The sequence below is a fragment of the Pempheris klunzingeri genome, chromosome 7 (assembly GCF_042242105.1).
Source record: "Pempheris klunzingeri isolate RE-2024b chromosome 7, fPemKlu1.hap1, whole genome shotgun sequence".
NCBI lineage: Eukaryota > Metazoa > Chordata > Actinopteri > Acropomatiformes > Pempheridae > Pempheris > Pempheris klunzingeri.
Genome location: NC_092018.1, coordinates 294,587 through 307,086, shown reverse-complemented (window position 1 = coordinate 307,086; position 12,500 = coordinate 294,587). Strand labels below are relative to the sequence as shown.

Genomic DNA, 12,500 nt, shown 5'->3' with positions numbered 1-12,500 from the left:
TCCATGTCTGAGCCCTGAAGATCACGTTTAAATTGTTCTGCCGTGTCTGAACAGGGCAGAGTGTGACTGTAACAATGGTCTGTGTCCCCAGGTCGGGCCGACAGCTCAGTGAAGTGTTCGTCCAGCTGCCGTCCAGGAAGGAGCTCCCAGAATATTATGAGCTGATCAGAAAACCCGTGGACTTCAAGAAGATCAAGGTTTGTTAACTGTGAGGATGATGAAGGTAGTGGGGTCAGAGAGCTCGGGCTGAAGATTGTAGTGAACGAGAACGGAGCGAATGAGTCATGAGAGGAAACAAACGATGGCAGTCGGTCCGTCATCGACACCAGTCACCAGTTTAAGACTTCCTTCATCTATGATTTTGGGGAAAAACTAACAGCTGTAATGTGTTTGTGCCGTTTCTGTCCATGAGACTTGTGCCTCCTGTCTGTCCAGTCGAGGGTCTGAGCTCAGAGTCTGAGGACAGACTGACATTTCTAACGTGGATATAAATAACATGTGTCTCTTTCTCACTGTTTATGGACTGAATGGATGAACTGATGAAGGTATGACTGGTCGGGGCTCACCTGGAGGACAGGTGTGCCATAGAGAGACGGCGGCTGACAGCGGGTGTTTCCTGTTCACAGGAGCGGGTCAGGAACCATAAGTACCGGACCGTGGGGGACCTGGAGAAGGACGTGATGCTGCTCTGTCACAACGCCCAGACCTTCAACCTGGAGGGATCCCAGGTCAGAGACCCCCAGAGGATCCACGTCTGTAGACCTCATCTGCCATGATTTCCTGTGTTTAAACACGTGACACGTCCAGAACATTCATGGGTCCACTGAAGGATGTTTATCACCGAAGGAGCTCTCAGCCTTTCTGCTCTGTAGAGTTCATACAGTTTTCTCTTGTCAGAAGTGAAACCTTTATGTTCCCTTAATCTGGATCTGATCCGGCTCGTGTAAACAGTCAGGCCTCAGTATTCCGACCGTGGTGCTTCAGATGGAGAACTGTGTGATCTGCTGATGTTATTCAGGTTTCAGCAGCGTTTATAGCTCAGTCACAGCAGGAGGCCCAGTCAGAGTCTTTCCAGCGCGCTGACGGGCAGCTCTGAGTGTTAGAGACGAAGCGAGCGGCCGACAGGGAGAGAGGCTGACTTTCAGAGAGAAGATAAAGGCTGAGGGCTTCTGGACAGACGGCGTTTTACTCTAATGGAACAGCTGCATTAGTTAATGTGATCAGCCGTGAGAACAGCTCAGAGGTCAGTCATGTGATATTTGTACGTAGACAGACAGACAGGCGGTCAGACAGACAGGCGGTCAGACAGACAGGCGGTCAGACAGACTCTTCTGTCCATGTTCTCAGAACCACAGCTGGTTTACCTCCACCTCCTCACCCCCCCACAGATATACGAGGACTCCATCGTCCTTCAGTCGGTGTTTAAAAGTGCCCGACAGAAGATCGCCAAGGACGAGGAGAGCGAAGACGACAGTGATGAAGATGATGACGACGATGAGTCAGAGGCTGAGGGTAACACACCTCCACACACACTCTGACTTTACCTGAAAGAAAACACTTAGACTGTTCAAACAGAGGACACGAGGGCTGCAGATAATTATCTTCACTGTTTGACCTGCTGAGTAGTTTTCATCCCAGAGACCAGATGTTCAGAAAACAGCAGCGGTGGTGGCTGATGGAGATCTAAACAGAGACCTGTTGATCACGTCAGTAGCAGATGAACTGATCCCTGAGCAGGGATCTGACTGATCCTCCACATCAGATTGTAAAAGCAGAATGACAGTTAATAAAGTCAGTGATCAGATAGTCAGAGGCCATTAAACGCAGCACCGTTGTCCTTGTGTGTCTGACTGACTCTTGGTTTGATGACTTCCATGATGCTCTCTGCTGACCTGGGCAGTGTGATCACAGACCACCACTGTATAACAGAGGACCCTGAACGTTAGCTTAGCCGCCACCGCGCCACCACCGCCGCCTGACATTCGCCTTAAAGGAGCAGTGATGTCTGAACCGGGCTGTATGTGGGCCGGCGATGGTGGAAGAGGGGCACTGGGGTTCTGCACAGGATGTGTTCTGACCTGATGACGCCGCTGTGACCTTTGCTCTTGTTTCCTCTGTGCTCTGTCCAGCCAAGGCTGTGCGGGTGAAGATCAAACTGAGCAAGGAGGCTCGCGGCCACGACAAAGGCAAGAAGAGGCAGAGCCGAGGGAAGGCCAAGCCGGTGGTCAGCGACGACGACAGCGACGACGACCAGGACGATAACGTAGGTCACCCCCACCCCGTGTGTCCTCAGAGGCACTGATATGTGTCAGATAGCTGTGGAGATATCACACACTGCTGGCCTGATACGCTCAGCAGCGCTCGGGTTCGTCACACACACTGAAACAAAGCTTCTGTGAGATGTTTAGGCTTTAGGTGTTTCCTGAGAGAAATAGCTGCAGGTTATTTAGAGATACTGAACCAGGCGCCTCAGACGCAGCAGACATAAAGCAGAGATTCAGCACTTTTGCTTGAAAAATGACTTTATGAACAATTAAACCACAGCAATTATTACTGTTGCCCCCCACCACCACCCCCTCCACCTTTCTGTCTGCAGGATCAGTCGGACAAAAGTAAGAGCGACGACGAGTGAGGACGTCTGGATGATGATTCTAGCAGTTCTAAACTAAAGGACAGTATCTTCCATTACTGTTGTTCAGGTTCATATTCTGTATTTTTTCTTTGGCTCCATGCTCCCCTCCTCCCTCCCCCCCCCCCCCCCCCCCACCCTCTCCCTCTCTCTGTAGTGTGGATTGTTGCACTTTCTCCCACCAGCTTGGAAATGTATTAGTAATAATCAATCGATAATCAATAAGCTACAGCAATACCAACAATCAGCTTCTATTCCTGTTTTTAAGACAGTTTTCTAGTATATTTTTTAACTCTTAAAGCTTTAAAAAAGATTTGAATTCTCTATGAAGATCTGGTCCTGAATGCGCTTTGCTTCGTTTGTACTTGCCTGCTTGCACCTTTTAAAAACTAAATATTCACGTATATCCACGTTTTTAAAAACAGAAACTTTTACTTTGGAGATCCACTGCTGAAGAACAATGGCAGATGAAGAGTGTAACTCCGGGGTTTGTGCAGTGCCAAATGTTGGAATGTAGACAAACTGATTGTTTGCTAAACCCCACCCCCATCTGGTGACTGTCCAATCATAGCTTAGCAACCGTAACTAAGCATGGCAGGCCCGTCGAGCTCCACAGAAAGTGTTTTTTAAAAAACAGATAAAACTGTGTCAGCATCAGCTCGTCGCTGTCAGAGCTGTAACACATGACTTCATTATTTAGTGAGTCAGTGGGAGACTTCTCTCCTGATTTATCAGCTCAGTGAACAGGTTCTGCTCTCAGTCTCTAGTTTACAGTCTTCTTCAGCACAGCAGGACGTTCATGTAGTCAATGATGGTCCATTTAGAGGCTTTAGGGCGGGGCTACCTGCTCACTGACCAATCAGAGGAGGGTCCTGTTTAAACCTAACCAATCAGAGAAGGGTCCTGTCTAAACCTGACCAATCAGAGGAGGGTCCTGTTTAAACCTGACCAATCAGAGGAGGGTCCTGTTTAAACCTAACCAATCAGAGAAGGGTCCTGTCTAAACCTGACCAATCAGAGGAGGGTCCTGTTTAAACCTGACCAATCAGAGAAGGGTCCTGTCTAAACCTGACCAATCAGAGAAGGGTCCTGTCTAAACCTGACCAATCAGAGGAGGGTCCTGTTTAAACCTGACCAATCAGAGGAGGGTCCTGTCTAAACCTAACCAATCAGAGGAGGGTCCTGTTTAAACCTAACCAATCAGAGGAGGGTCCTGTTTAAACCTGACCAATCAGAGGAGGGTCCTGTCTAAACCTGACCAATCAGAGGAGGGTCTTATTTAAACCTAACCAATCAGAGGAGGGTCCTGTTTAAACCTAACCAATCAGAGGAGGGTCCTGTTTAAACCTCACCAATCAGAGGAGGGTCCTGTTTAAACCTGACCAATCAGAGGAGGGTCTTATTTAAACCTAACCAATCAGAGGAGGGTCCTGTCTAAACCTGACCAATCAGAGAAGGGTCCTGTCTAAACCTGACCAATCAGAGGAGGGTCCTGTTTAAACCTCACCAATCAGAGGAGGGTCCTGTTTAAACCTCACCAATCAGAGGTTGAAAAAAAAACAAAATCAATCAATGCAGAACCAGAGGCTTGAAGATGGTCACGGTGGTCGACGTCGTTTTACTGCCGGGACGGAGCGCTCGACGCCATAGGTAGCACCAGTCACCAGAGGGGCGGGGCTTATCGAACAGACAGCACGACTGTTAGTATGTCTCACAGGCGGACGTGAGAGGCAGATCATGGTTTTATTATTCAGTGTTCTCGTCTCCTCTCTGGTTTGGACTCGCTCAGACTGTCTGCTGTCCTGGTGAGAAACCGACTCCAGATTCAGCAGCAAACAGCAGAGCAGCTTCTCTGTAGCAGAACATGTAGCTGTTCAAGGCTTTTTACAGACAAACATCACAAAGAACAGTTTTGTAGGATCAGAACTGGGATGTGAATGAATCTTGCAGAATATTTGAAACAATACATTTGGACTGCCTTGTTTGTGTTGTTGTTTCTACTGGTTTCTCTGTTGTAGCATGAACTCTGTAGGTAATATATCGTCTGTCTGTGTAACGTGTGCTCGCCGACTCTCCATAAGTGTGACTTAATCTTTGCTTTCTTTGCACAGTGTCTTTGTGGTTGTATCTCATAGCCCAGGGCAAATAAAATCTCACCAATTTTCAGCACAGAACACTTTTCTCCTTTGCTGGGATCATTTCTGAGTTTTATACCAGAACTGCAACATGTCACTGAATCTCACTGACAACTGGTTTAGTAACTGAATATGGAATCAGATTTGTTTCAAAAGTTTCAAGCAAAACTTATTAAAAGTCAATCAAAATAAATGGATTTGAGAGAGAAAAGCAAAAAAAGCTAAAAAAAAGTCAATTCAAGCAAACGGGAACAACCTCCGGGTCACAGCCGTGTCGCTCAAAAACTCAACAGCCAATAGGAACGCGCCCTTGAAAGAGCCCGCCCACTCGATAGGTTTGTGTCAAAACTCAAACTAAGAATCTGGCAGTGCAAACGAAAAAGCCAGAAGCTTAACCAAAAGAGAGAGAGGGCGAGAGCAAAACTACATCCTTGAACAAAATAAAAGACTTCTTTGTTTTCAAGAGACATTTTTTATTTTGAAGGTTATAATTTTTTTGCTTGAGTTCATTTTTTTCTCTCTCAAATCCATTTATTTTGATTGACTTTTAATACAGTGGGGCAAAAAAGTATTTAGTCAGCCACCAATTGTGCAAGTTCTCCCACTTAAGATGAAAAATCTCAAAATCTCACGATACATGGCCCCATTCATTCTTTCCTTTACACGGATCGGTCATCCTGGTCCCTTTGCAGAAAAACAGCCTTCAACTATGAGAGACAGAATGGGAGGAAAGAATCCAGGAAATCACATTGTAGGATTTTTAATGAATTAATTGGTAAATTACTCGGTAAAATAAGTATTTGGTCACCTACAAACAAGCAAGATTTCTGGCTCTCACAGACCTGTAACAACTTCTTTAAGATGCTCCTCTGTCCTCCACTCGTTACCTGTATTAATGGCAGATCCGTGTAAAGGAAAGAATGAATGGGGCCATGTATCGTGAGATTTTGAGTGAAAACCTCCTTCCATCAGCAAGGGCATTGAAGATGAAACGTGGCTGGGTCTTTCAGCATGACAATGATCCCAAACACACCGCCAACGAAGGAGTGGCTTCATAAGAAGCATTTCAAGGTCCTGGAGTGGCCTAGCCAGTCTCCAGATCTCAACCCCATAGAAAATCTTTGGAGGGAGTTGAAAGTCCGTGTTGCCCAGCGACAGCCCCAAAACATCACTGCTCTAGAGGAGATCTGCATGGAGGAATGGGCCAAAATACCAGCAACAGTGTGTGAAAACCTTGTGAAGACTTACAGAAAACGTTTGACCTCTGTCATTGCCAACAAAAGGTATATAACAAAGTATTGAGATGAACTTTTGTTATTGACCAAATACTTGTTTTCCACTATAATTTGCAAATGAATTCTTTAAAAATCAGACAATGTGATTTTCTGGATTTTTTTTTTCTTATTCTGTCTCTCATAGTTGAGGTGATGAAAATTACAGGCCTCTCTCATCTTTTTAAGTGGGAGAACTTGCACAATTGGTGGCTGACTAAATACTTTTTTGCCCCACTGTAAGTTTTGCTTGAAACTTTTGAAACAAATCTGATTCCATAACTGAAAACATTCAGTATTATTAAGAGTGTTTTTTCTCTCTGGAGTGTGATGAAGCCTAACACAGCTGGGCGGGTGTTTCCATGGTGACAAAGCTCCAATCAATGACGTCTGGCTCCGCAGTCAGATACACAACGTCCTGACGAACAGGTGGAGGTGTTGAAGGGGAGCTGGATGTGAAGGTCACATCACAGGCCGCTCCTCAGGTTCCTGCTGTGGCTGCACTGCGCAGGTTGGACTCTGGGGGGCAGAAGCCGGGCTGGCCGTGGTCCAGTGCCGCCCTCACACTCCACAGCACATCAAAACAGCTTCCCTTTGTGTGTTCCTGCCAGTGTAGACAGAGCCCCGCTAAGCCGATTCCCCCGAAGAATGAGCGTCCGTCGCCCCCCTTTTATCTTCCCTTTGAAGTGCCGAGCTGTTGGGATAGACCTGAGCCCAGGAAGAGAGGGGCAAATTGGAAGTTAATCCTTGCCTGAGTGCCAGAGATGTCAGCCGGACTAAGTCAGGTGCCAGAGTGATTCCTGCTACTCCTCGCCGCCTTTGTCCGGGCTCATCCCATCTCTGAGCAGCCGATGAACGGCCCTCCGATCGCTGACGGATTCGGGGAATTTTCCCTCCTAATGAGTCCTGAATGGTGGTCTGAAAGGACCAGGTGCTCTCTATTATTAGAGAGTCCGAAGTTATCTGGTGTTGTAACTCGTCCGCGTTCATGGCGGGAAACCTGCCTATGGACGCTGATGCTTGCACAGCTTAAAAGGAAGAGCGGGAAAAGGCTTTGTGTGGCTCTGGATTCCGGGGTTCACTACCAGTTTAACGCATGATCGAGGAAAAGGCTCATTTGTCTTTGGATGGCCGAGTGTGTTCAGCTGGACCACGGCGGGGACGTTTCCACTGAGGACAGACTTGGTGGCTCAGTCAGCAGGTAGCCCCATCCAAACGGTCCCCGGAGGCCCCGCGGACGTCTCCGCCGAACTCTAACCCGACACCCCCCGACGCCCCCCGTGGTGAGAAACCTGAGACCACAAGGTGAAAAGTAACAGCGGCGACGGTTGGAATGATTTCACTGGTTGCAGTAACCTGATTCAGCAGGACGGAGACGAGTGTGAAAGATGTCAGGAATCAGAAGATCAGACGTTTCCAGTGATACAGAAAAGCAGCAAATCCTCACGTTTGGCCTTTTTTAGATCAATATTAAGATTACACTAATTCTACATTTGCACATCGATGTATATAGTCCTTCCTCAAGTGTTATCTGTCTGTCTGTCTGTCTATTTATCAATCTGTCTGTCTGTCTCACCTGTCTGTCTGATGGGGGTTGTTAGTCAGAATGTGAGTGAGTGAAGCTGCTGCAGGTTGCAGGTTTCTGGATGTTTCTGTGTCCTGGTCCCTGAGGATGATTCTTTGTCAGCTGAGGAACATATGAAACCTGTGAGCCCTTCGTTAGTGATGTCATCAAACGAAGCCGAGCCGAAGACAAAAGGTAGACGGACCGGAGCATCCCGTTACCGAGGTAACCTACGGCAGACGGACCGGAGCATCCCGTTACCGAGGTAACCTACGGCAGACGGACCGGAGCATCCGTTACCGAGGTAACCTACGGCAGACGGACCGGAGCATCCCCTTACCGAGGTAACCTACGGCAGACGGACCGAAGCATCCCGTTACCGAGGTAACCTACAGCAGACAGATCAGAGCATCCCGTTACCGAGGTAACCTACAGCAGACAGATCAGAGCATCCCGTTACCGAGGTAACCTACGGCAGACGGACCGGAGCATCCCGTTACCGAGGTAACCTACGGCAGACGGACCGGAGCATCCCGTTACCGAGGTAACCTACGGCAGACGGACCGGAGCATCCGTTACCGAGGTAACCTACGGCAGACGGACCGGAGCATCCCCTTACCGAGGTAACCTACAGCAGACAGATCAGAGCATCCCGTTACCGAGGTAACCTACAGCAGACAGATCAGAGCATCCCGTTACCGAGGTAACCTACGGCAGACGGACCGGAGCATCCCCTTACCGAGGTAACCTACAGCAGACGGATCGGAGCATCCCGTTACCGAGGTAACCTACAGCAGACAGATCAGAGCATCCGTTACCGAGGTAACCTACGGCAGACGGACCGGAGCATCCCCTTACCGAGGTAACCTACGGCAGACGGACCGAAGCATCCCTTTACCGAGGTAACCTACAGCAGACGGATCGGAGCATCCCGTTACCGAGGTAACCTACAGCAGACAGATCAGAGCATCCCGTTACCGAGGTAACCTACAGCATCCAGCTGGTGATGCAGAGGATGTGTAACATGAACACACTGGCAGACGTCCCTCAGCTCGTCATCGTCACTGACATGATGAAGGTCGGCTCTGACTGATGTTTCAGGGTTTGCTGGAGATTCTCACGCCGAGGAAGTGCGACGATGTGATGACGTGGCGTTGCCGTGCGGCCCTCGGGAGTTTTCCTCCATGTTTGTGTCCTCGGTGGTTTGGGAGGAGGACTTTATGCTTTATGCCGTGGAGGTACCGGGCCCACTCGAGCCGTCCGTCGACTGCGTCTGTCCCACGTTTGGTTCAAACGAGCCACAGCTCCTCCGAACAGGAGCTGCTGTCTCCTCAGGTCAACGACCAGGAAACTAAGATGCTGTGTTCAGGTTTGGGTCCACGGAGTTCATCAGACTGACTGAACGTCCTCTGGAGCTCGGACAGCCGCCGTCCCCGCTGACCACGATCGGCGCAGCGTCTCCTTCCAGGGAGCAGCGGGTTCAGATGGAGGTGGTGGGGAGGCAGCAGGAGGACAGATGAAGAGCAGAGGAGGACCTGGCGAGAGTTCAAACCGTGGCTGTATTCAGCCGTTTGACCCTGATGTGCTCAGGAGGAATTCATGGCGTGAAAGAGGAGCGGGATTTGAAGCGTTTCTGTAGAGCAGGTGCTGGGATTGTAGACAGAGGCGACGGCGGCCTGTTGGCTCAGCGGTTCAACCCTCTGATAACATTTTCCCTGCAGCTGCTCCATCTGGCCTCTGGTTTTCTCTCCTCATTAGTCTGGTATCAGTGCCGCTGCCACAGAGTCTGAGAGGACGTGTTCATTCAGCATCCAGGCCCGTGATATGTGGGACAGTTTAAAGGATCCACAGCCCCCCCGTCTTCTTCCACACTGTCTTCTTCCTTGCCCTCATCATCCTGCCCCCCCCCACGTGGAAGGATGATGAAGGCTGGAATGTAACAGACCTTCGTCGATATGTAAAAGTGTGTCGTCTCTTTGTGCAGCATTCAGCTCAGCAGGTCACCGAGGAGCTGATTCTCCCCCATCAAAGCTCTCACAGGGACAGAAGGAGTCTTCTTAAAGGGGCCTGAAGACTTTAACCGCCGTCTAAATGAGAGCGGACAGACGTGGAAGATCCATTCACAGATGGAATACTGAATGAGAGTATTGATCGGAGGGGAAAGTGGTGCTGCTGTGTGACTGATGGTTTAAAAGAGTCTCAGACAAACAAACATCTTTCCAAGTCATTTGTCAAATTATTAAACAGTCTGTCTGACGAGAAACAGGAGAGGTGAATGAGCCGACAGTGTTTTAAAGGTGCAGTACGCGTCACAGCGGCCCGAGACACATTAAACAGAGACTAAACACCTGGAGCTCAGTAGAAGCAGGAAGCCATCCAGATCTCACAAAACATCCATAAGTGAACCTGTGCACCTTCACTGCCGTTGCCATGGATACAGATACCAGGTACGGTGGCTCGTGATGACCCAACAGGACAATGATTTAGCCAGCCTAGTTTGAGTAGAGACAAATTATTAGTGAGCGGTCGTGAAGCAGTGAAGGTCTGTGAGTGTGGTGGTCTGTGGAGGTCTGTGAGTGTGGTGGTCTGTGGAGGTCTGTGGAGGTCTGTGAGTGTGGAGGTCTGTGGAGGTCTGTGAGTGTGGTGGTGTGTGGAGGTCTGTGAGTGTGGAGGTCTGTGAGTGTGGTGGTCTGTGGAGGTCTGTGAGTGTGGAGGTCTGTGGAGGTCTGTGAGTGTGGTGGTCTGTGGAGGTCTGTGAGTGTGGAGGTCTGTGAGTGTGGTGGTCTGTGGAGGTCTGTGAGTGTGGAGGTCTGTGAGTGTGGTGGTCTGTGGAGGTCTGTGAGTGTGGAGGTCTGTGAGTGTGGAGGTCTGTGAGTGTGGTGGTCTGTGGAGGTCTGTGGAGGTCTGTGAGTGTGGAGGTCTGTGAGTGTGGTGGTCTGTGAGTGTGGAGGTCTGTGAGTGTGGTGGTCTGTGGAGGTCTGTGAGTGTGGTGGTGTGTGGAGATCTGTGGAGGTCTGTGAGTGTGGAGGTCTGTGAGTGTGGTGGTGTGTGGAGGTCTGTGAGTGTGGTGGTCTGTGGAGGTCTGTGAGTGTGGTGGTGTGTGGAGATCTGTGGAGGTCTGTGAGTGTGGAGGTCTGTGGAGGTCTGTGAGTGTGGTGGTCTGTGGAGGTCTGTGAGTGTGGTGGTCTGTGGAGATCTGTGAGTGTGGTGGTCTGTGAGTGTGGTGGTGTGTGGAGGTCTGTGAGTGTGGTGGTCTGTGGAGGTCTGTGAGTGTGGTGGTGTGTGGAGATCTGTGGAGGTCTGTGAGTGTGGTGGTCTGTGGAGATCTGTGAGTGTGGTGGTCTGTGGAGGTCTGTGAATGTGGAGGTCTGTGAGTGTGGTGGTGTGTGGAGGTCTGTGGAGGTCTGTGAGTGTGGTGGTCTGTGGAGGTCTGTGAGTGTGGAGGTCTGTGAGTGTGGAGGTCTGTGAGTGTGGTGGTCTGTGGAGGTCTGTGGAGGTCTGTGAGTGTGGAGGTCTGTGAGTGTGGTGGTCTGTGAGTGTGGAGGTCTGTGAGTGTGGTGGTCTGTGGAGGTCTGTGAGTGTGGTGGTGTGTGGAGATCTGTGGAGGTCTGTGAGTGTGGAGGTCTGTGAGTGTGGTGGTGTGTGGAGGTCTGTGAGTGTGGTGGTCTGTGGAGGTCTGTGAGTGTGGTGGTGTGTGGAGATCTGTGGAGGTCTGTGAGTGTGGAGGTCTGTGGAGGTCTGTGAGTGTGGTGGTCTGTGGAGGTCTGTGAGTGTGGTGGTCTGTGGAGATCTGTGAGTGTGGTGGTCTGTGAGTGTGGTGGTGTGTGGAGGTCTGTGAGTGTGGTGGTCTGTGGAGGTCTGTGAGTGTGGTGGTGTGTGGAGATCTGTGGAGGTCTGTGAGTGTGGTGGTCTGTGGAGATCTGTGAGTGTGGTGGTCTGTGGAGGTCTGTGAATGTGGAGGTCTGTGAGTGTGGTGGTGTGTGGAGGTCTGTGGAGGTCTGTGAGTGTGGTGGTCTGTGGAGGTCTGTGAGTGTGGTGGTCTGTGGAGGTCTGTGAGTGTGGAGGTCTGTGAGTGTGGTGGTCTGTGGAGGTCTGTGAATGTGGAGGTCAGTGGAGATCTGTGAGTGTGGTGGTGTGTGGAGGTCTGTGGAGGTCTGTGAGTGTGGTGGTGTGTGGAGGTCTGTGGAGGTCTGTGAGTGTGGTGGTCTGTGGAGGTCTGTGAGTGTGGTGGTCTGTGGAGGTCTGTGAGTGTGGAGGTCTGTGAGTGTGGTGGTCTGTGGAGGTCTGTGAATGTGGAGGTCAGTGGAGATCTGTGAGTGTGGTGGTGTGTGGAGGTCTGTGGAGGTCTGTGAGTGTGGTGGTCTGTGGAGATCTGTGAGTGTGGTGGTCTGTGGAGGTCTGTGAGTGTGGAGGTCTGTGAGTGTGGTGGTGTGTGGAGGTCTGTGGAGGTCTGTGAGTGTGGTGGTCTGTGAGTGTGGAGGTCTGTGGAGGTCTGTGAGTGTGGAGGTCTGTGGAGGTCTGTGAGTGTGGTGGTCTGTGGAGATCTGTGAGTGTGGTGGTCTGTGAGTGTGGTGGTCTGTGAGTGTGGTGGTCTGTGAGTGTGGAGGTCTGTGGAGGTCTGTGAGTGTGGAGGTCTGTGAGTGTGGTGGTCTGTGAGTGTGGAGGTCTGTGGAGGTCTGTGAGTGTGGAGGTCTGTGAGTGTGGAGGTCTGTGAGTGTGGTGGTCTGTGAGTGTGGAGGTCTGTGAGTGTGGTGGTCTGTGGTGGTCTGTGAGTGTGGTGGTCTGTGGAGGTCTGTGAGTGTGGTGGTCTGTGGAGGTCTGTGAGTGTGGAGGTCTGTGGAGGTCTGTGAGTGTGGAGGTCTGTGAGTGTGGTGGTCTGTGAGTGTGGAGGTCTGTGAGTG

The 12,500-nt window shown here is 50.4% G+C and overlaps 1 protein-coding gene across 1 annotated transcript in view; it reads left to right on the top strand.

Moving 5' to 3' along the window:
- The window catches only part of smarca2 (SWI/SNF related BAF chromatin remodeling complex subunit ATPase 2), a 36,802-nt gene extending 31,999 nt beyond the window's left edge, over positions 1–4,803 (top strand). The window contains exons 30-34 of the mRNA XM_070833099.1: positions 92–197; positions 627–728; positions 1,389–1,512; positions 2,130–2,263; positions 2,597–4,803. Of these exons, the coding sequence (XP_070689200.1) occupies positions 92–197; positions 627–728; positions 1,389–1,512; positions 2,130–2,263; positions 2,597–2,632 (502 nt within the window). The 3' untranslated portion in view covers positions 2,633–4,803. The remainder of the gene's footprint in view (positions 1–91; positions 198–626; positions 729–1,388; positions 1,513–2,129; positions 2,264–2,596) is intronic.
- Positions 4,804–12,500: the final 7,697 nt, after the last annotated feature.